Here is a 22,789-nt window from a genome sequence, read left to right on the forward strand (position 1 = left end):
GTATGGCAGTCTGCTAATATTAAAACATTCTGGAAACCCATCGACTTCAGCTGCCTGAATATCACAACAAAATGGATGACTGCTGAATTGGGTCCCCATGCTAATATTTCCATTATAACATGCAACCCAACAGCTGCAGTGGTTTAAATGACATTATGAAGTGGGATGATTGAAAAACCTGCTCCGCAGTTATTTGCATAATAAATGTCAGACTACAAAATGAGATGTTCTCATAATTGTTAGCAAGTAAAAAGCTATTTATTCTCTTTTTTATTTGGCTGCGACTGTTTGCAACATCTGACGTAAGAGTTGAAAATAAACCCAAGAAAATTCCACCAGTAGAAGGAAATTACTGAATTAATGTCATAGGTTTAAGAATATCTGTCAGTAAGGCTTACATAATGATACAGTTGGCAAAATTCAGTCAGTTCAGGAATACCTCCTTTCATTATATTCAAGAATAGTCAATATATGGACATCTGTACTTAATCTATGAAGTGTGATGACTTAACAATCAGATGAGGCTTAAAAGTAAGCTGCTTCTACTGTATTATACTTCACTAAAAAAAAACCACACTGAACAAGTTTTGAAGCAAGAGAATGAAAGCCTCAGCATTTTTTCTACATACAGAGAATTCTTCTGGTTTCAATGTCATGCATCCTTCAAATTGTGTCATTACCAAACATGAAGGAAAACATAAGCTGTTTTAAGATATCTATGGATGTCTCCAATATCCATATCTATTGGAGATACAGAGAATGGACACATCTTTTGAAGTAAACTGGATGATTCCAGTAGGAAGGATGATTCATTCTTTTTTCCTTTGCCACACGTCACAGTCTATAACACAGTCTTCCCTTTAGGCTCCTTAGACACACAGGAAGTGCAGAATGGCTGGTTGAACACATGTACATAAAATCAGACAAGGCACACATCATTACTGAGAAGGACATAATCAGTTCTTCAAATTTCAAGTCAGTACAATGCAGTACAAATCTTGCACCAAAATTTTCAAAAAATATATAAAAAGTTATTTATCTGAGCAATTTTGGGTTACTTATGCAGACTAAATTTAAACATAAATTATGTTTCTTTTTCAGTTTTGTCATAGAGGCTGTTTACTCATAGTAACATATCTGTCAAGAAACATACAGACATAATAGTCAAACCTCAACCACACGGCTTCTTGCAAAAGACTACAGTGCCAAGACATACCTTGACTGTACAGCATTCATTGAATAAACAGGAACAAAGACCTCTTCCCGATATAAGACTAAAAATTTAAAAACACAGAATCTTGATGATAGTATATAGCTTAGGAAAAGATGAAAGTAGAGGATCCTTTCCTTTTTTTAATTTCACTTGAAGTATCAATTCAGTAATGTATCACATATGCATCTAGAATGAAGAGACCATGACAGAAAGTTATACTATCCAGAACTATAGAGCAATAGCAAGGTTTTTATTGTGTGCTTAAATGCATCAAAAAGCATAGTTTTAGCTATGACAAAAATCCAAACAATAGCTTGCACAGACTATTATCTTCAAGCTAATTTATGCTGCTCCATAAGTGATTATGAAGAAAACCTATTTCTCCAATAGATTTTTTTGTTTATCCTCCCTTGTAGTTAATTTTTTTTCACAATGTATATGACCACAGAGCTTTTAAGTGCCCTGCATCAAAGCCCATAGGCTTACACAGCAGATCAGTCAGCCTAAATCCAAGTCTGAAATACGATCAAAACAAAAGAAGTACAAGTTCAAAACCACAAGAATTATTAGTTCAGCTTGTCAACTATATTTTAATAGTTTTACAAGCCTAAATCTGAAGTTGTTGTGAAAACTAGCTGGCAAAGAAGGACAGCTATAACTTATCAGGAAAAAAGCACAAAAAATGTAAGCAATCCTGAGTGATTCTCAACAGCTGCATTTTAAAAACAGAATAAGGACTGCAAATGCATAAACTCCGATGAAAATACTGATTTATTTTTAAGTATGTTGTACTTGGAAAATCATTATGAACCAAAACAAGGCAGAGCTCAGCGATGGAAAAGCTGAAAGAAATCCATATGGGCTTTGTCTTTTCAGATTTTTTTCCCAAATTCTGCTGCCCTCACTGTTCATTTCTGTGCTCCAAACAGAATTTCCCTCCCTCTTGTATTCCTGCCACCCACAGTACAGACCTCTGAGAAGTGACTCTCCCCATTCCTCCCTTAGAGCCAGTTACCCATTTGCTGTCATTCAGATTCTTCCCAAAGATCCATTCTCAAACACATTTTCAGCATTCCACAGACATATGCAGTCGTGTACATGCAAGACTAAAACTCAAATCCAAGAGAAATTAAGACCCTAAATGTACTTGTGAATCTGGGCCTGAAAGATCAGTGTGGAAAACCAAGAGACAACAACACAGTAGGTAAATTTATTCTAAATTTGATTCTGCAAGCTGGAAAGTCAATGTGCTAAAAGCTGAACTGGAATTTCAACAGAAATTCAGAACACCTACTTAGAAATCATTAAATTAGGGGCTGAAATGCCAAAAAAATGAATGTCTCGTCATGTGTCTACATAGTCCAGGGAGACAACAAAATATCTTCAAAATAAAGGGTCCATTATAAATAAATAAATAAATAATTGTGCTTTGTATCTGTTGGAACAGTACCTCTTCCACTATTGAAAGGGGACTGCCTACTGAGTGTCTGTATCCAGCTGGAGTGGATCAAGCTCTGCAGTGGAGAAAGGTGCCTTAAAAAGCAGAGTTTTCCCTTAGTAAAAATGTCTCCCTTCTCCTATTTAAGGTTTTTAAAACATCAGGCCCAAGTTTTGCTCTGAAGCAGATGAGTGGATCTTATTAATGTTCAAGAAATGCCCAAAGGATCAGGTTCTACAAGGGACTTGCATAGCTTTCAGATGCATCCCCACTGACTCGGTGAAATTCACGGGAACTGAGGGTAACTTTCTGTCCAACAGATGTCACTTGGTGCATATAAGGCATGTGTAAGGCTAAAGCAGAGCACAAGCTCTCTAGTGATTTCTTACAATATTTGGCCGTTCCTCCTAAGTCCCTAAACACCAAAACAGGTGTCTCAAATCTTTCATTTAGAAAAGATACTGTGAAAGCAATCACATTTCTAGCTCAGTACAGCATCATGAAGACTCTTTGTGATCTAATAAACAGATAAGTTGCTGTATAACTTCATTTACAAAATAAATACCTAAGTTTCTCTTGGAAAATATTAGTCAAATGCATCATTTTGTGGTGTCAGTAATGACAAAACCCTTTATAAGTTAAAGATATGAAAACACCCAATTATGTAAGGAAAAGAGATCATAACATTGGGTTTCTTTTTTTTAATTAGAAAAAGCTAGCTTGCATAGAATGTGCAACAAAAAGATTTGAAAGAAAAAGATTCAAAATAAAGATTTGAAAGCGAGAGAAAGGAAAAGAAAGAAAAAAGAAAAAGAGAGAAAGAGAGATTGGAAAAAAGGACAACAACTTGTCTCAGTAAGATATTCTTTGTTGTATCGCAACTAACATTTGACTGTTAACTGCAGTCCCCCATTTCATTGTTCATGGCACTGCCTGTGTGAAACAAGCCAGCAATTGGCAATAATGCAGCCTAATAAATAATAATCTGCTACAAAGTTTTAGAAAGGAAGAATATTGAGAAAGACAATAGGGAAAAAGTAAATCCAAGAGAAAGCTGAAGATACAGAATTTGTTTTTGGCAACCCATTTCTGTATCTCAGGAGAAAACTGCTTTCCAGATTGGTCCAGTAACAGCAACAGACATGCATAAACAACAGTAAGAATGCAAATTTTGGCTTAACACCACACTCCTGGCTGGTGCGAAAGTGCCCTGACATGAGATGGTCAGCCAGCAGAGGCTCCATGGTGGGCAGCACCAAGCATGGCCTGGGAGGTTCTGGGAGACCTCAGCTTCTGCTGAAATAATTTCCAGGCACTCAAGACCAGGCCTCTGGTTGTCCACTGCCAGATGTTACACAACACATTCCTGGAACAAGCTCAGGATAGATGAGAAATGCTATGTTTAGTACAGGACATAATGGGTTATGAATCAGGCACACTGAAGACAAGAAGCTATTCTCTTTTCAAAAAGACGTACTTCCAACATGCATAAAAAACACCAGTAAAGTGGTGACTGCAACTTTGAAAATATCACTGCAACCATTTATTCCATTTAACACACCACCTGTGTGACAGAAAATAGAAATATGTGAATACAAATGGAAAGTAAAATTTTACCACAGTTAAATATGCCACACACAGAGACCTTTTCATACAGCATTATCATCCAAAATAAGAAATGTCAAAAACTATAACGTCAGTAAAATCTACTAATAAAATTATATTTTATCAGGGCTAAATCCAGTGGAGACAGCAATAAAATCTTGGTAAACAACCTTAAACTATGCTTTAGAAAAACAGTAAAGGGCAAAAAATGAGTACCATTTTTTGTTTTGATTTCAAACTCGACTACTTCAAGCTAATAGAATTTTATTTTTGAAGTTATTTGGAGGACCAAATTAAGGGTTTTAGTCACCTAAGTACCTCCAGAGCAGGTGCAATCAAGTGGCTAGCTGGCTAAGTTCCAAAGTACATCCATGCACTTAAATAGCAGGTATAAATTTGCCCCTACAAAATTAGAAGTCATCTTTCAAAAGCAACTCCTTGACTTGCGAAGTAACAGATTCTTATACTTCATGGCCAGAAGGCTTTTCTGTTAGAAAGAAATGTGAAAAAAACAATCAAAATAATTTAAAATGAAAAGGAGGTGCATTAGTAACAGGTATGATTTTTTTCAGTTTCCTTTAACCTGCTATGTAGCTTTATAATTAGATAGATCTGATCCAAGTGAGGCAAATTAATCCATACAAGTGAGTAAAGGAGAACTTGAATTTAGGCTTCTACTCTCTATTACATTACTTTCTTGCAATACGCTCTGCTTTATAAAGCTATGAATTTTTTTAGAAGTCTCTGGGCAAGTTCAAACATATGTTTCTATCCAAACCTGACCAATGTGAAGTATAGGAGGAGCTGAAAAAAAAAGCCAACCCCCAAACAACACCATCCACCTCAAATTTCTGTTATATCAGATCTGTGGAGTTATACAGGGAGGCTCATGAATTATGGAGTCTACCTGGTTACTTTTCCTTCCTAGATCTTTTCCTGACATAGGTTTTTGAACTTCTGCCCAGGCTAAGCCTCTGAATCAGTGTCATTTACAGCATTCGTTGAGATAAATGAATATAGTAAGGAGGACACTATACAAAATATCTAATATTTTATTTGGAAAATATACATATATTTTTTAAATTGGTGGAGCAGTACACAATCAACCACCTCACAGTTAATGCTTTTCCCATAGAGTTAAAGGAAAATTAAATTCAATGAACTTTTCTTTGCCCTACTGCCATTTCTTATTTTACTCTTGATTTCAAAAAAACATGGTTTTATATACTTCACTGAAACATAACACGAAACTACAGACTCAGGGTACATAGTATTAAAACAGCTACGAAGGCTGAAATTTAAAAGGGTTAGAACAACATATCTTAAAAACCGCTCCCTAGTGGTAGTCAAGGACTTTGGCTTAAAACACTTCCATGTGTAAAGAAAAAGCAAAGAATAAATATTTACAGAAAAACTAGAACAAGAACACTAGCTCAGGCATCAGTTCTGCAAACCACCTGTCTATGAATAGAACCACTGCTTAGCCACTAAGCTGTTGTCGTAAGTGTATGATCAGGGGCCAAAATAAGTATAATTACACTACACTGTTTAAAAAATCCTGTTTTTAATATTAAAAACGTGCATAGAAATGGTTAAACTAGAAGAGGCTTATCCTGAAAGATATAATCACGAGTCTTCAATTTTTTCACTAATATTTTTTTGAAAATATATATGTGTATTTTTGATCCCGCAGGACAAGATGAGGGAATATAAAACTATACAAAATTTCAGATAAAAGTGAGTTAAAAGGTATTCAGCCTTTGTGCTGATGAGACATCATTCTTCTGAGAAAGGGTTTTGCTTATCAGGCAAACATCTAATGGAGAGTGGCCTGAAAGAAGCATTTTTTCCAAAAATAATTTCTGTTTAGAGAAAAGAAAAATGGTTTGAATGAGTGGTTTTAAATGTATAAACCTAATAAGACACAGCTGTACTTTTTCCTTCTCCAAATAAATAAATTTAAATCAGACTGAGAAAACAACAGTTAATAGTCTAAGAGGCAGAAAGGAGAAGATAGAAGGAGAAAAGCAGCTCTGACAAATGCATTATAGACTGACCTTCTCTACTCATGAGCACAAGAAAAAACCGGTAGCTGTCACTCGAATGGCAGGTGAACAACCTCTCAAATGGTTAATCACCTTCACAGAACACCACAAGCACAAAGCACCCAAAAGAAAAAAAGTCAGCTAAATAAGTGGGATTGCAGAGCAGACAAATTCAAGGCAATGTAACAGCCACAGATACCAGTAGGCATGGTCAGTTCCTTCCGTACCTGAACTGATGATGTCTGCTTTGTGGATAGACATGAGACCTGCACATGAACCTATGCAGCATTCTAGGCATTTGAATAATCCACTCTCTTACACAGCACGTGGCTCCTGAAGTCCACAGACTATTTTAATAAAAGTTCACTTCCTTGATGGGGAAGTGTAACATGATTTTGTACCTGAGGAGCAAAATAAGAAGCTACCTTCAATGCTATATTCAAATGAGGTTTTCAAGATTTCACTGCATTTGACTAAACTTCCAGACTAGAAAAATTCCTAAATTTAATCATCTCCTGATTTCTGTGATCTATAGTGAAGAACACAGGTCTATACATTAAAAAGATGGTGCAGTGTGTGACCTCATTAATTTCTGTTCTTCTTTTATCGCAGATGTATGCACTGAACAAATGTAAACATAACTGTTGCACAGAGACCAGCCTAATCTGAATGTGGAACCAGCAGTGGGCATCCAAAAAACAAAAAAATGATCAGTTTTGCTAAGTTACTCAGAGAGCGGTGGTCAATGGCTCAATGTCTGCATGGAGATCAGTGATGAGTCTGTCCCTCAGGGGTTAGTACTGGGACTGATGCTCTCTAATACCTTCATCAATTACATCAACAGTAGGATCAAGTGCACCCTCAGCAAGTTTGTGGATGACACCAAGCTGTGTGGTATACTTGACACACCTGAAAGACAGGATCCTATTCAGAGAGACCTAAACAGGCTGAAGCAGTGTGCCCAGGAGAACTCCATAAGGTTCAACTAAGCTAAAGTGCAAGGTCTTGCACCTGGGTCACAGCACCCCCTACTATCAGTACAAGCTGGGGAACGAAAGGACAGAGCACAGCTCTACCAAAAAGGAGTTGGGGACTACTGGTGGATATGAGCCAGCAACGTGCCACTAAAGCCCAGAAAGTCAACGATTTCCTGGCCTGCATTGAAAGAAGCATGGCCAGTAAGTCAAGGGAGGTGATCCTGCTCCTCTACTCTGTGCTAGTGAGACCTCACCTGGGAGTACTATGTGCAGATGTGGAGTCCTCAGTACAGGAGAGACATGGACCTGTTACAGTGTCTCCAGAGGGCCACAAAAATGATCCAAGGGATGGAACACCTCCCCTATGAGACAAGCTGAGGGAACTGAGGCTGATTAGCCTGGAGAAGAGAAGGCTCTGGGGAGACCTAATAGCAGCTTTTCAGTATCTAGAGGGGGACTATAAGAAAGAAGGGGACAGTCTCTTTAGCAGGGTCTGTGGTGATAGGACAAGAGGAAATTATTTCAAACTAAAAGAGGGGAGATTTAGATTGGAAATAAGGAAAAAAAATGTTGTGATAAGGGTAGTCATGCACTGGAAGAGGTTGCCCAGAGAGGTGGTAGATGTCCCATCCCTGGAGACATTCAAGGTCTGGCTGGACCACACTCTGAGAAACCTGATATAGCTGTAGATGTTCCTGTTCATTGCAAAGGAGCTGGACTAGATGATCTGTAAGGGTCCCTTCCAACTCAAACAATTCCATGATTCTATCAAGTTCTTCACAAACTCTTTCCTTCCACAGATCTTCTTCTGCTCTTCACCATTTAGTGAACTCATTACAACTGCTATTTAGAACACAGAAGTTATGCCTACTGTACATCTACTTAACTACTACTGAGTTAAATGTATTAAAAGCACTGAGAATTTCTTGTTACTTGCTGCTTTTGGGCAGTTAACTTCTTGGTAAGTAAACTTAACATGGTGCTTAGTCTCCTGAGCACCAAATGGACAGAGGTAACCTGCAGACACTATTTTTCTATAAACACAGTAAAACAGCATAAGCAATATTGACCCTCAGTAGTAAACTCCACTTTCCCAAACCTTGTCTTTTACCTTTCCAGGACTGCCTCATACATTTTTTCAGCTATGCAAAGTTGTTCAGGGAACTGCTTGAGGTTAAACAAGCTAAATGTGTGTGTATGGCATGAGAAGTACCGAAGCAGACACATTCAGGCATGAGTGCCTGAGTTCAGAGTTTCTCCTAGTTCCATGTGGTTCCCTGCACAGCAAGCAGAGAGCTGATCTGCAGTATGCAGGCAGCAGGGTGAGCCCCACAACCATCCATGGAAAGACATGGGTATCTTAATCAGTTCTTCAATTAATTCTTAAGAGAAATTGGCTTTTTTCAATAGCGAACTAGAAGGTGAGGCTGGTGAGGTGGAATGACTGACGAAGCTTGAAACAAACGCTTGCTTTTTCAAATACTGAAATACTTTGTTAGGTGCCTGAGGTTGGCAGACAGAAGGAAGCTCTTCATGCCTGATGCAAAGAGCATTTTATTAAAAAAAGAATGCCTGTCTGTGGTATCAATGGCCTTGCATATATTGCATATATCTATATACCACTAGGTTAGCATAGGGTAATGAACAGCAATCAAATCAGTTCAAGAAAAGATGTCATCTACTATCTTGATGCTGAATAGTGAGGTCAATGGAACAAAAGTCTGACATTTGGATTCACCGGAGCCAGTAGAAACTTGTTGTCTATTCTTCTCCTTTTATAAATGCTAGGAATCTGGTAGGAATGACATTTGGAAAAGGCAAAAGTCTGCTTCTTTCTAATTCTATTAGGTCAATAAGCTGACTATATGGATAAGCATTCCAATTAAGTATCAGTAGTCCTATGAATGTCCTATGAATCTCATACAGATTTCAACAGGGAATTCAAAGCTACAAAGGCACAAACCTTCACATAATTAGTTACATCTAAAATAACTCAGAAAATAATTCCAGAACAGATTTAATGTGTTCATAATTTAATAAGACATTTTTGTTCAATGGTTCAAAGAATGAAATGTAAGATACTGGCAGCTTTGCCTCATTCCACTGTTGTGAGCTAGGTCGAGTCATACGGAGAGAGGTGGGAGGACACTGTAATACAAGCCACGTAACGAAGTGAATTAGAAGTATCTTATGAATATGGTTACAACAGTTTTCACTATTACACTGCATGCTTAGCAGTATGCCTGGCTAAACAAATACTTGAGTTCCAAATGTACAACTTAACCATACCACAGAGCTCTGCAGATCCTCTAAGGTCAAAAAAACTCATACTTTCCAACTTATTCTCCTTTTCTTTAAATTAATCTAATCTGTTATATTTGTAAGCAAAATTGCACTTTTTGTGTTTGGTATTGTGTTGCCAGAGTCGGCAACTTCCATTCTCATCAAGTGTGTGCCAGGTAATCAGTCACCATTTTTCCTCTCTCTATTAAATATATCATTTCTAATACATCATCTAAAGACCCCACAATGAGTTGAGACTACATGGTAGTAATAATGAGCAGAATATGAAAATTATAATGTAGCTCTGTCTTACCGTACAGTGCTAGGTAGGAGAGTTGGGGAGCAGGCACTTGAAAATGATAGCCACTGTCAGGATTTTGTTACTTAAAACTCATAATTTTAATTCCTAGGATTTGAAAAAAAAATTTCCTTATAATGCTATTAGTCCTTCATTGGCCTATAGTACCAAATGCTGCTATCTATTATCTATTACCTAGACAAGATTCAAACCTATTGAAAATGCATTCACTGTGCATTAATATTTAGCCTCTGTATGAATTAACTCCATAGTTGTTCAGTATGTTTTATCTCTGTATAAACAGGTGAATTTTCAAATTTAATTCTAAAGCGCTGCTAATCAGCAGGTTAACATTTACAGAGAGCTCCTCTCATGGCAATACAAGAAACTGATATTCTGATCTCACTTAGACTAACTTTTAAAAAACTGAACAGGGCATTGTCATCACTAGCTGGGCAAGAGAAACACTGAGATGAGCCAATACCACAACTACCTGGGCAGTACCAATGTTTTTACAACACTCATCATCAACAGAGCTGACAAAGCAATTTATCATTGCTACAGTATCAGTATTATTCTGTTCCATTAGTTAAGGTGAAACAATTACCAAGATGTTCCTTTTTCTATTGGTCATAAATCTGTGTTGGAAAACAATGTAAAATTTTTATAAACTTCTCAAGTTTAGCTCAATACGAGACAAACTGCCTCATGTTGGAAGAACTATAAAAACACTGCCTCCAGCTTCTGCTGGGATGGCAGGTGGAAAGAGGTGTCAGGTATCACTGGGCAAACAAAACAGAAATGAATGTCAGGCAGATCTTTTCTCTGATGATGCACAAAACAAGGTAGTATGTCTTGTCTATCTAGAGATTCCTGCAGAAAATGTTGTGGGTTACTTTACATACCTGTAAAGACAGCAGTTCTCTTGGGATCTCTCTCATCATGAGCCTGCTAATTCTGCTTCAAGCAGTGCCTGCCAAGAACAGTCTCCCTTGAAACTGTTACTTACGGCAAAACCAGGCAGCATGCATTACTTAATGTACATAGCAGATTGTAAAACCCATCCTGTCTGCTGTAAAAACAGAGGTTTTCTTTGTTCTATTTTAGAACAAAGCACACCACCGTGGTTCTGCACTGACAATAATGTATGTCTAGTAAAATCAGTCCACAGATCTCAAATGGCTCTACAAGTACATCTCAAGAATTCAAACAACCTCAATTTTTCTGCAGTAACTAATAATGATGAGCACTCTTGAAACACCCACTTTCAGAGAGTTAGTTGAATATTTCACAATTTAGGATTAAGGGGAAAGAATGCAAGAGGAAAGACCCCTTCACTGTTCACTTTTCTGATATAGAAACTGAGTACTTCCAAGAGCTGGCAGAGAAAAAAACAAGAACTACAGGGCACTCAGTAGGAAAAACATGGAGGAATAAAAAGTTTAGGAGTGAAGCCACAGATAATCCAGAGGTCAAATAAGTGTTGGCAAAAAAAAAAAAAAAAAAAAAAAAAATCTGTTTGAAATATAGTGATTTAGGTGGAAGACTCTGAGAGTTAGAGAATATTTATCCTGTATTATTTTTTTCTGAATTAACTTTTGTCTGCCTTTCCACAAGTATATTCTCACTCATTTGCAGAAATAAGTCTGAGCATACTGCCAAGTTCTCCAGACTGCCAGCAGCATATATACTTAACATTTCAGTTGGCTCCGTTTTGGTTATTTGTTAACAAAAGCATTAGCTAATGTTATTGCTTCTGTTCTGTAATTTTGTAAATGACTCTCTAAAATTTGACTGTAGGGGAGCAAATAACAAAAATCAACTTCATGCACAAACTTGAGGTGTGCCTCTAGAACAGCTTTAGCTGATGTCCATGTTGCCCAATTCATGGCTGCCTGTGTGAGAACTCCTACCTGTATCAACATTAGTGCTCATTTGTTCTTTTGGGAGCAAGTTCAGAGATGCTAACTGGCAGATGACTACTCTTCTTGGCATTAGTAACTGACAGGCAATGCTCATTTTGGGAGGGAATGGACTTTGGTAGATGTTCACCTAAACTCTTGTAGAAATGAACCTGAATTTGCGAGAAGAGACAAATGAGTAGTAAATATGGAAACGGCAAAATTCAGTTTGGGGAAAACACTCTAATCATTCTCCAAATTAATGAAATCTTGCATTTAATTTAATGCCCTTTCTCCGTAAGTAACACAGCAACTTAAATGCTATGTATGATCGTTCATTTAAATTTGGAAACATCCTATTACCTAATGAACTTCAGACTACAAAGTCACAGAACTGAATATGCAAGGCAGCCCTGATATCTAGACAGGACATCCAGCAGTCCAAATCATCTCTGCCTTCATAACTGTAAATAACCATAAATATCTTCTGTATCTCTATCAAACACTACAAGCCATGCACTGAAAATTATTTATTAATCTCCAGAAAGAAAAACAGGACTCCCAGATTACAGAACGAAAGAAGAAACTGGGAGCAGAAGGGGAATCAATCCAAAACAAAGACGATAATCAGAAAAAACACAAATCTGAAATATAGATTTTATGGGTTACCAAAGGACAGTTGGATGCAGTTACTGGAAAAATAAATCAGTTTTGGCTAAATGGTGTATGTTTTCTAGTTTGCCTGTGCCTTGAAGTGCATGATATAGGTCATTATTATAAATATCAAATAATGAGAATCCAAAAAATAAATTTTGAAATATTTGATGTGACACAGTACTTTAAGTCAGTGTATAATTGTCAGAAATCAAATGGAATTTAACAGGGGTTCTTGTGTTCTTGTTTTTTTTTTTTGTTTTTTTTTTTAAGTTTAGTTATATTTATTGCATTACTTTGACTATCAGAAAGCTCCTCTGAAAAATCCTTTTAACAAAGGGAAAAGAAAAGAATGAATGGTAATTTAATTTTAGACCGCTCCAGATTGATTTCTAGTCCATGCTCAGATGTCTGGAATTCAGCCAGAATAAAAACTGTATTTTAGGGAAAATGAACTAATACAGCCCATGAACAGTTTATTATCCTAAAGTTTAGCTCTTGGCCATAAATATTCTAAAAAGTTAAAACTGCTGCTCAAGGGTATTTATGTGTTGGCTTAGCTTCATGTTCATGATGGAGCCTTGACCTATTCTCCATTTGATGAAATCAACAAAATGCTAACAAGGATAGGAGAAGCAGCATTCCTTATATGACACTTCTTTCAGGCTTACAACCAACTCTACTCCAAGAAAGACCAAATGCAGTTGATATAGAAAGACTGGTGGGCATTTTCACTTTGCCTACTGCTCTCCCTTGTGAGTTCAGTGAGACTACATAGACTTAGCAGTGCATGTGCTTAACAACATTTTTGGATTAGGTCCTGTGCCCACAAGTTTAGAGCTGTGAGAAAATTGCCAGGAAAGAACATAAATGAGTTCTGGCACAATGGACTGAACACAAGAATGAAGAGGCTCCCCATTATACACAAACCACCATCTATGGTGGCATAAAAATAAACTAGTTTTTCCAGCAATGGCTCATTATGCAACAGATTTGAGAGTAACTTTACAGTTCCACTTAATGAAGTGGAATGAAGCACACAATTTATAAAATTTGAATAACGTTCTAGGTTCTTTTCTCAGTACTCCTGTAAGGGTTCTGAATATACTTCAGATATCCTGGTTGCAAGGCACATGGCAGTGTAAGTGAATGCAAGCTGGGCGGTCATGGTTTCTCTGTTTCCATCTCTTTTCTTGAACCAGCTTTCACGCTCCTACAATTGTGTGGCGAATGATTCAGGGAGTTGATCAAGTCAAAAGCTAGGATGCTATTTCATTAATTACACTTAATTTCATATATATGGCTAGTTCCTGAAATAGATATTCATGTTCTTCTCCATACATCACAATGCAAATGCCCTTCTCCTCCACAGCAGTACTAGCAGCTTTGTACTTGTAAGTCCAGCCACAACTCACTGGCCCCATAAAATAATAACCTTTCCTTCTGGTGATCTAACCATAATGGATAAAGACTAACCTAAAAAAGCAGCTTTAACTGCACCTGGGGCAAGGTTTCAAACAGTTCAACTCCCTGGTCATACAAACTGTAGTACCAGCACTGGTGAAGGGAGAAAGGAAGTTGCCACTGCTTTATATCCTCTTCTTCCCACCACCACTTGGTTGGTGGGGAGAAGATAAAGCAATGGCAACAGCCTTGATTTAGGCTATAGCTCATTCCAGTACGGCCAGTGTAGTTTTAAGTTAGCTACAGAACCTAGCTACTGCAGCAACGTAGCTATACAAAAGTTACCTTTTCAGGCACGTTTTTGCAATATGCATTGAGGAACAGTTGCAGTGACTGTTTGCTTAATGTCACTTGCATATGCTTTTAATTCCCCTTCACAAATAAAAACTTTGCTGGACTGTGACAATAAAGAACTAAGACCTCTTAGATATGGAACATTGGGCATATTTCTACTTTTCTCATATTCGACTGTGCTATGTTCCTCTGTCTTCCTTTCTTAGCTTGCTTGTTTTTCTCTTTCCAGCTTGCAGTGAGAAAGCTCAAGTGTCTGCAGTAGGAAATCTCTACTGATTACCAATCTCAAAGCAACAAGTTGTTAGTACCCATGCATGTGAAAAAATCTGACACTTTCTGGAATATTAAAAGCACCAGAATAAAGCTCCACAAGCAAAAATTTCTAGATAAACAGAGCCACAGGAAAGGTCTTTCTAGCTGCATATATTTTTGGTATTGTTAAGATTTTCTTGAATGGGATCAGAGATCAAATAATAAACTGAGTTACAACATTTTGATAAAGATACTTCACAGAAAACAGGCTTAACTTTTCATTTTTACCTAGTCTTCAGGATTCTGATACATAGCCAGGGTATTGCACAATGCTCCACGGTCCATCATCCTGTTCATGACACTCAGGGTAACAGACTTGGTGAAGACAGATATATATATATTACAAAAATCTATTATCCAAAATAAATAAAATCACGCATTAAATACATTATTAACATGAAGGCAAGGGCAAACTTTCTAGAGGTATTTAAAGACAATTAAATTAAGAGTTCAGATTTGATTAAATAGTAGGGTTTTTTGCTGTCTTACTTCATAGAAGATATAAATTGAATATAAAAAAAAATCTGGTCTAACTGGTGACAGAACAATTTAACTCTAGTTATTCAGGAAATATAGCAAGTTAAGTAAATACAGGGTTTCTTTGGTGGTTCACCTCATTCTGTGCAGTAGCACGCGCTGTAAATAATCTACTGCTGATAAAAGCAAATGTGTGCTCAGACAGTGGCGCAGCAGGTTTGTTTTGAGGCTAGCAGGAAAGAAAACAGACCTAGTTGTAACATCACTCCAGACAGAACATCCTGCGCTGCTAAACATTTTGGAAGATCTTTTAGTTCCACCCATAATACATAACCATAGTCTGTGTTTGCAAATATAAGCTATTTTGTACCCACTACACGTTACTGAAGACCTAAACTTGATAAGCGTGATATACATTGGCATATTGCTTACTAACACTAAAGCATAGGCATTGATTTACCCATGCAATCAAAGCACGGTATAGTGAACTAGCATTACTTGGCTCAGAGTTTTTCTGGTTGTATGTTCCAGGAGGTATTACAAAATTCAAGACTGAGGTTGTTTTTCATTCCCTTTACTTGAGCCTCATATCTTCCTTTTGGAAACTCAGCAGTAGGCTTAATAATAAATTGGCAAGGGAAATATGGCAACCTCAGGAATGGAATTATTGGAACAGGTGAACAAGTAAATGCAAGGATACTCTGTGGAGTATGACAATACAGAGTAACCAAGAATTAGAATGTACTTAGAGATGGTTGATAAATATTTGATAAGGCTGACAAAAATTGGACTTCCACAGAGTAAGTAATAAATACTGCATTGCTGGAACTGTTGATTTTAATAAAGAAGACTTCTGTTCTGCTGCTGCTTGTGCATTTTGTGGAATATAATGTAATATATCCTAAAATATAATATTCTGTCCCAAGATATACTGCTATTCTTTAAGAAAGTCATCCAATCACTGTCTCCCATCTTTTCTTGGATTACTCACATCAGTTATTAAAGCCCAGTATTTTTAATATTGTTATTGTAATAGATGCGTGCAAAGACCAGAAAGGGTCAGACAACCTGCATTAACTATAGTCAAATTTACTGAGTCATAAACTGCTACATTTGAATTCCCCAGCGAAGTTTGAAATACAGGACACAAGTCATGCCTTGAGGACAACGTGGTCACATGTACTGCATCTCACAGATACAGGTGATAACCTGCAAATCAGTAATCAAGGAGTTTGTGAGAAGCCACCAGCCATGAGAGCTGTGTCAGCACACTGGAATGGAGGTGGGGCCCCAAAAGACCTTCCTATTAAAAGCAGAATGTGATCATCCATGAATTAGGCACACTGTGGGCCTGTCTCATCAACATTGCAAAGAACTGTGGAAGAATTCCTAGCACTATCACATACAAATCACTAAACGTATGATAAAAATCTTAAGTAAAATGACTGGTTTTAAGAGCTACAGCCAGAACTACTGAAATGTTTACTGATCCAACATACCAAAATGAGAACATTCCCTGGCTTAAGAGTTGCTGTGCAACGTTGAGCAATGATAGACAATCAGAATTTGCAGTTTAAGCTTCTTCTGAGATTTGTCAACCCTAGCGCCACAGTATCACCGATCTGTATAATTATGGTAATTTAACTGCTTTTACAGAAGAGCTCTGAGCTGCAAAACCTTAATGGTGCAGAAGCATTTGGAAAATTTTAGTCCAATAATCAAGAGAAAAAAATGTTGATATCAACTCTGGAAATGTTTCTGTATTATCCGCAATATTATCTTACTAGGATGATAAGCTCTGGCATTGTACATCACCTGTATTAGCACCAGTGTCCATTCCTTGATGATGAATTACAAAACTCTAGCAATGCTCCAAGTTCAAGCAGAGAGGATGGACCACCTCTCCCGAGTTGGGGGATTGGCTCATCTATCAGCTGCCTCCTAGACTACAAATCTAGCCATGGTCTCCACTCAGCAGAATGCTCTTGCCAAAAAGAATGTGGTGACCAAGATGGAATGCCTGCCCAGAAATGTAGCTGTTTATTCCCTGGCTGCAGGGAGTACTTGAGCCTGTTGCTGCTGGTGGAGGGTGGCAGGGATACCACCTGTGTGAGGTGTGAGCAGGTGGAAGATCTGTACAGCCTGGTGGCAAGAACTCAAGGAGGAGGTAGAGAGATTAAGGAGCATCAGGGAGTGTGAGCAGGAGATAGACCAGTGGAGTAACACCCCACCATAAGTGGGAGAAAGGTACTGAGGTGATACACCCCAAAGCGTGGTGGACCCCCTGCTGTGTTACCGTCAGGCAGAGGGAGAGGACTTAAGAGATGAGGAGGAATAGAAACAGGTCTCAGCTCAGTGCTGCAGGCAAGCCCCCTCCCTGTCTACCTTGATTCCCCAGGTGCCCCTACATAATAAGTTTGAGGCTTTGGATCTCAAGGGACAGGTAAGTGAAGATGCAGCGGAAGGTCCACCCATGAGGTTGTCTAGGGTGAGGTGGTCAACTCCACGCCTCAAGACTGCCTCCACCAAAAAGGAAAGAAGGGTAATTGTCATAGGCAAATCCTGTCTGAGGGTAACAGAAGGCCTGATAAATTGTCCAGACCCTTCCCGTAGGGAATTATGCTCCTTCCCTGCGTCTCAGGTCAGGGACATTACTAAAAAAATTCCTGGTCCGGTTCAACCCTCTGATTATTACCATGTATTAACAGCTCAGGCCAGCAGCGATGAAGTCACTGAGTGAAGCCTGAGGGCTCTCAAAACGGACTTCAGGGGATTGGTGTGGTTAGTTGATGGTTGCTGGTGCCACTGCAGGAATTTTGGCTATTTACACCATGGGGTGGTTTACTTGGCACCTGGCCTGATGGCTGTTGATGGGTCTCATCCGCCTCAAAGGGGGAAATAGATCCTATCCCAGGAGCTGGCAGGGCTCTTTTAGAGGACTTTAAACTACGTGTGAAGAGGAAAGGGGATAAAATGAGGCTCATTAGAGATGAGCCCAGAAGAACAATGCTGGGGTGAGGCAAATGGCTCAGCTGAAGTGCATCTACACCAACGCATGCAGCATGGGCAACAAACAGGAGGATCTGGAAGCCACCGTGCAACAGGCAAACTATGACTTAGTTGCCATTACAGAAACATGGTGGGATTGCTCCCATGACTGGAATGCTGCAATGGATGGCTATAAGCTCCTTAGACTGGGTAGGCAAGGAAGGATGGGCAGTGGCATGGCTGTCTGTTAGAGAGGGTTCTGCTTGAGGGTAGGAAAGCTCTTCAAAGGGATCAGTGGGCTGAGGCCAGTGGGATGAAGTTCAACGAGATCAAGTGCCTGGTCCTGCTCTTTGGCCACAACAACCCCATGCAGTGCTACATGCTTGGGTCAGAGTGGCTGGAAGACTGTGCAAAGGAAAAGGTCCTGGCGGTGTTGGTCAACGCTTGGCTGAACATGAGCCAGCAGTGTGCTCAGTTGGCCAAGAAGGCCAATGGCATCCTGGCTGGTATCAGAAATAGAGTAGCCAACAGGAATAGGGAGGTGATTGTTTCCCTGTACTCAGCTCTGGTGAGGCCGCATCTTGAGTACTGTGTTCAGTTTTAGGCCCCTCACTACAAGGAAGACATCAGGGCCCTGGAGCATGTCCAGAGAAGGGTAATGAAGCTGGTGAGCAGACTGGAGCACAAGTTTTACGAGGAGCAGCTGAGGGAACCGGGATTGTCTAATCTGGAGAAAAGGATGCTCAGGCGAGACCTTATTGCTCTCTACAACTACCTGAAAGGAGGTTGTGGCGAGGTGGGGGTCAGCCTCTTCTCCAGGGTAACTAGCAATAGGACAAGGGGGAATAGCCTCAAGTTGTGTCAGGGGAGGTTCAGGTTGGATATGAGGAAAACCTTCTCAGAAAGAGTAGTGATGCATTGCAGTGGGCTGCCCAGGGAGGTGATGTTGTCACCATCCCTGGCTGTATTCAAGAAATGTTTAGATGTTGTACTAAGGGAAATGGTTTAGTGGGCAACATTGGTAGTAGGTGGACAGTTGGACTGAATGATCTTGCAGGTATTTTCCAACCTTGGTGATTCTATGATCCTAAGTAGCCTATAATGGCACTGATAATTTCCACAAAATGACACGAAAAGCCTATTAGCAAATCCAGTAACAATCTCCAACAAAGAGCATGTGGGAATGTGCTCCCTCATTTCAGACAGGCCAGTATTTCTTTAGAAGATTCAATGTTTCCATTCAAAACTCTTATTTTAGAAGAGGTCGCAAAGTCAGCCCTGGGGGAGAACTGATAATAGCAGTTTCAGGTGACTTCATGCAATCTTGTATCTCAAAAACAGTCTTTCTTCTTTTTCTAAAGAAAATTTAAGCCATTAGCTCATAATGTGGATGGCTGCCTTTTGGAATTGAGAAGGGGGAAAGGGGCATGAAACACCAACATTACTTCTAAAAGATATTTTGGAAAATAACCTCTAATGCATCCACAATGCCTTTTTTTCCAGCAGAAGTTCCTAAAGATCTAGACCTAATCTCCTTTTGGTAGCCAATGTCGACAAGTTACAAAGTGAGTCTTGGCATCTTGTGTAACCTGGAAAAAAAGACCTGGAAAACCATTTTACAGCCTCATTCTGCATTTAACTAATACTCGTATGATATGTCAAATCATTACATTAGTACTAACTTCAAAATTCTGAGAAAGGCAGTAAAACTCAAAGTTTAAGGACAGAAGTAATGTTTATTGTGTAGTCTGACATATATAACATAAACCATACAACTCCAACCCTGAGTTTCCACATCAGGCAAACAAATCCTTTGAGAGCCCAGTGAGTTTTCAGGATTTCCTCAAACTTTCAGTAGAGTTTTTCAGAAGCACAAAGAGTCTTAAAGTGGAGTATTTGGTTTTGTTTTGTGCTATTGAACATCTTTTCAATCAGCTCTTTTATATGAAGACAGATGGTGGAAACAAGAAGTGTCTGCATTCTCTTATGCCTGCAAACATTGTTTTCCAGTGCCATGAACAACTGACCCAAATTTAATAAAAATTCTTGGCAGTCAAAAAATCCTTCTTGGCTGGGAATACTAAGTGGGCATTTGAATAATGTTTCTCTATCCTTTTATTATTTAAATAATACCTCATTAGAAACCACAACAGTTTGGGTATTTTTATATTTCTCAAAGACTATCAAGAAAGTATAGGAGACATGATCATCAACTGGTAAAGGACTGGCTTCATATTTTGCTTATATACAACTCCTGTAGATAATAGTTTAGTAGAGACTTGGGGATTTTTTTAACCAGATCAAAGGCATTGCTGGAATCTGAAGACCAAAGGTATGTAAGCTGTTCAGAAAGTAATGCCTCCTATTTATTTCCATGTAAACTAAATCAAAGAGCACAATAACACCATTTCACAGAGGAAATTCCCAGCTAAAAAACACTGTTTTTCAACAGTCATTACCGCTAGCTATGCATTTTTGCTAGTGATGAACAAAAGCCTGCACGTCATGCTCAGAAAAATCTGCACCAGCAGAGGTGAGACATTGTCAGTGTTGCCACTACTGAAACGCACCACCCACCACCTCACTGTGCTCACCATCCCCTGTTTGGTCCCCATAAAAGTTCTGCAAGTGTCAGTGAAAGTCAATGGCTGCCATTTTTTCCCCACGTAGGAATTCAGCAGCACAACTTTGCTTCATACACACTTGCATGTCAGAATCCATTTGGTCAGACTGCCCCTCTGCTGCCGTCTGTCATGCAGCAACAAAATGTAATGGAATATCAGAGGGAAGGTTCAACCCCTACTGGCATACCACCAACATTCGCCTCTAACATGCTAGGCTGACATAGTAAAATGGGAGGTATTGCTTTCATAGCAGCCCTCATAATATAATCAAAACTACAACTATTAAAATATAAATAAGACTTGCTACTCATGTGTAACACTACATTTTACAGGTGATGTATATACAAGCTCCTACTAAAGGACAAATTGCACTCAATTGGTATTGACTTAATGAAGGAATTCTCACATTAATCTCTTAAGCTGTACTGCTCTTTAGAAAAACAGACTCTGTGGAAAAGAAAACCTCCATAAATCTCTTCAACTCTCTCCAGAAAAACAGGCTTTTTGTAGCCCATGGATTTTCTTTGCACCTATTCTTGTGGAAACAATAACCTTAGCAATTTTAAAGTATTAGGTGGGCCCAGCTGCAGGCTCCTGGTATCCTTTTTAGATAACAATGCCTGTACAGAAAAAGACAAGGATATAGTCTCACAGTACTACCATCAGTGGGAAATGAGTAAGTGGACTTCCAATAAGGCTGTCTTGAAGGAGCTTTCACTTACTTGCAGCTGTCACAGATTTCAGCATTTTAATCCAGATTCATTTGTGATTCAAGTACAAACTTGGCTCTTCATTAGCTCAAGGATAAAATACAGCGGTGCAACTCATCTGTCAAAATGCTTGAAACTGACTCAAACTGTCAGAGACACAGTAACTCCTTCTGACTTAAGATGAATCCCACTAGTTGGCCCTTCGATGATTTCCAAAAACTACACCTGTAATCAGACCTGTTCTTACTACTTTTTTTTTTGTCAAGAGTATAGAGTAGCCAAGCTTCAGACAATATTGGTTCAAAACCGTGACCATGAACTGCTGAGAAGCCTGCACTGAAAACGATACTGAATGATTCATTCAACCATTCAAAATTCAATTCAAAAGCCATTGCTTTCTAAAGCAAATAGAAATTTTAATAGAACTACTCTTTTCATAGTTTTTTTTATAGCACGTTTAAACACTCTTTAAAACAAAATCAAGGATGTCTCTCTGCTCATTTGTGTAGGTAACAGATAATAATAAGAAAGGTATAATACAAAGATGAAAAGACTCAGTGGCTAGATGGCAACAATTTACAATTTAGATCCCAGAGCTCTTGAACTGTTTGTACAAATCCAAATGTTTAAGAATATTTCTTTCTATAATCAAATAAATGAAACTCTATCACAAAACTTTATCTTACATCATTTTGTGATAAGTTACTCTTGTAGATTGCAGTTCCACACAGTTATGTATTAATATAAATGATGATTCACAAGAAAATATCAAGTGCATACCTAAATTTAAATGAGTCATTAGACAGTTCAAATAAAAATGGTTTCAATTTTCTTTACTAAGAAGAATTGTTTACATAAGGTTGTAGTAACTAAGTAACTCTATGGGCTGGAATCATGTAATGGTTCCTGAAATTATCTCGGCACACTAAGGACAGTAATCTTTTATTAGAAACCTATAGTTGAACGATCCTCTTAAACTGCACCCACAACATTAACATGGACATTATCATGCAATTCTGTAGATAAAGTAACATAAAATAACAAATAAAATACCATCAGTAAAGCTTGTAGGAAAAGATGTGGAACTGTGCAATGTCTGGGTGCAACTTTCGAGGATATTTTAAAAATTTGGTTCAAAATGTGGTTTTATTAGAGTTTATAGCTTAACTTTGCAATCATTTCTGTATAGCTGCCTGTGTACTTTATCTAAAGTAATAATCCAGTTTCTTCAAATTAGACAGTTAAAATCTATTACATTACATAATTATAAATGCTGAGGTGCTTTTTTGGTCTTAGATGCAGTAAGTATTAAACTATGAGAATAAATTTACTAAATATAATCATACAAGAAGAAAACTTGGAAATTTAATATTCAAATAATCTAAAAATTTGCATGACACCAAAATACAAAGAATTTAACCTAAAGCAGTAGTGACACAGTAGCGAGTGTAAATGCCAAAGCTTTGGTCTGATTAATAGCTTCTCCAAAATATTTGCACTTAAGCA

The 22,789-nt window shown here is 38.3% G+C and overlaps 1 protein-coding gene across 4 annotated transcripts in view; it reads right to left on the reverse strand.

Moving 5' to 3' along the window:
- Window positions 1–22,789, reverse strand: part of BBS9 (Bardet-Biedl syndrome 9) — a 295,333-nt gene that overhangs the window by 86,635 nt on the left and 185,909 nt on the right. The window contains exon 22 of one of the 4 annotated variants that reach the window (XM_021385806.1): window positions 14,713–14,799. The exons of 2 other annotated variants lie outside the window; for them this stretch is intronic. In XM_021385806.1, the coding sequence (XP_021241481.1) occupies window positions 14,720–14,799 (80 nt within the window). In that variant the 3' untranslated portion in view covers window positions 14,713–14,719. Of the gene's footprint in view, window positions 1–4,459; window positions 4,744–14,712; window positions 14,800–22,789 lie in introns of those variants that run through there. One more of the 4 variants, XM_021385809.1, reaches the window with a different exon arrangement.

This window comes from Numida meleagris, chromosome 2 (assembly GCF_002078875.1).
Source record: "Numida meleagris isolate 19003 breed g44 Domestic line chromosome 2, NumMel1.0, whole genome shotgun sequence".
Classification (NCBI taxonomy): Eukaryota; Metazoa; Chordata; class Aves; order Galliformes; family Numididae; genus Numida; species Numida meleagris.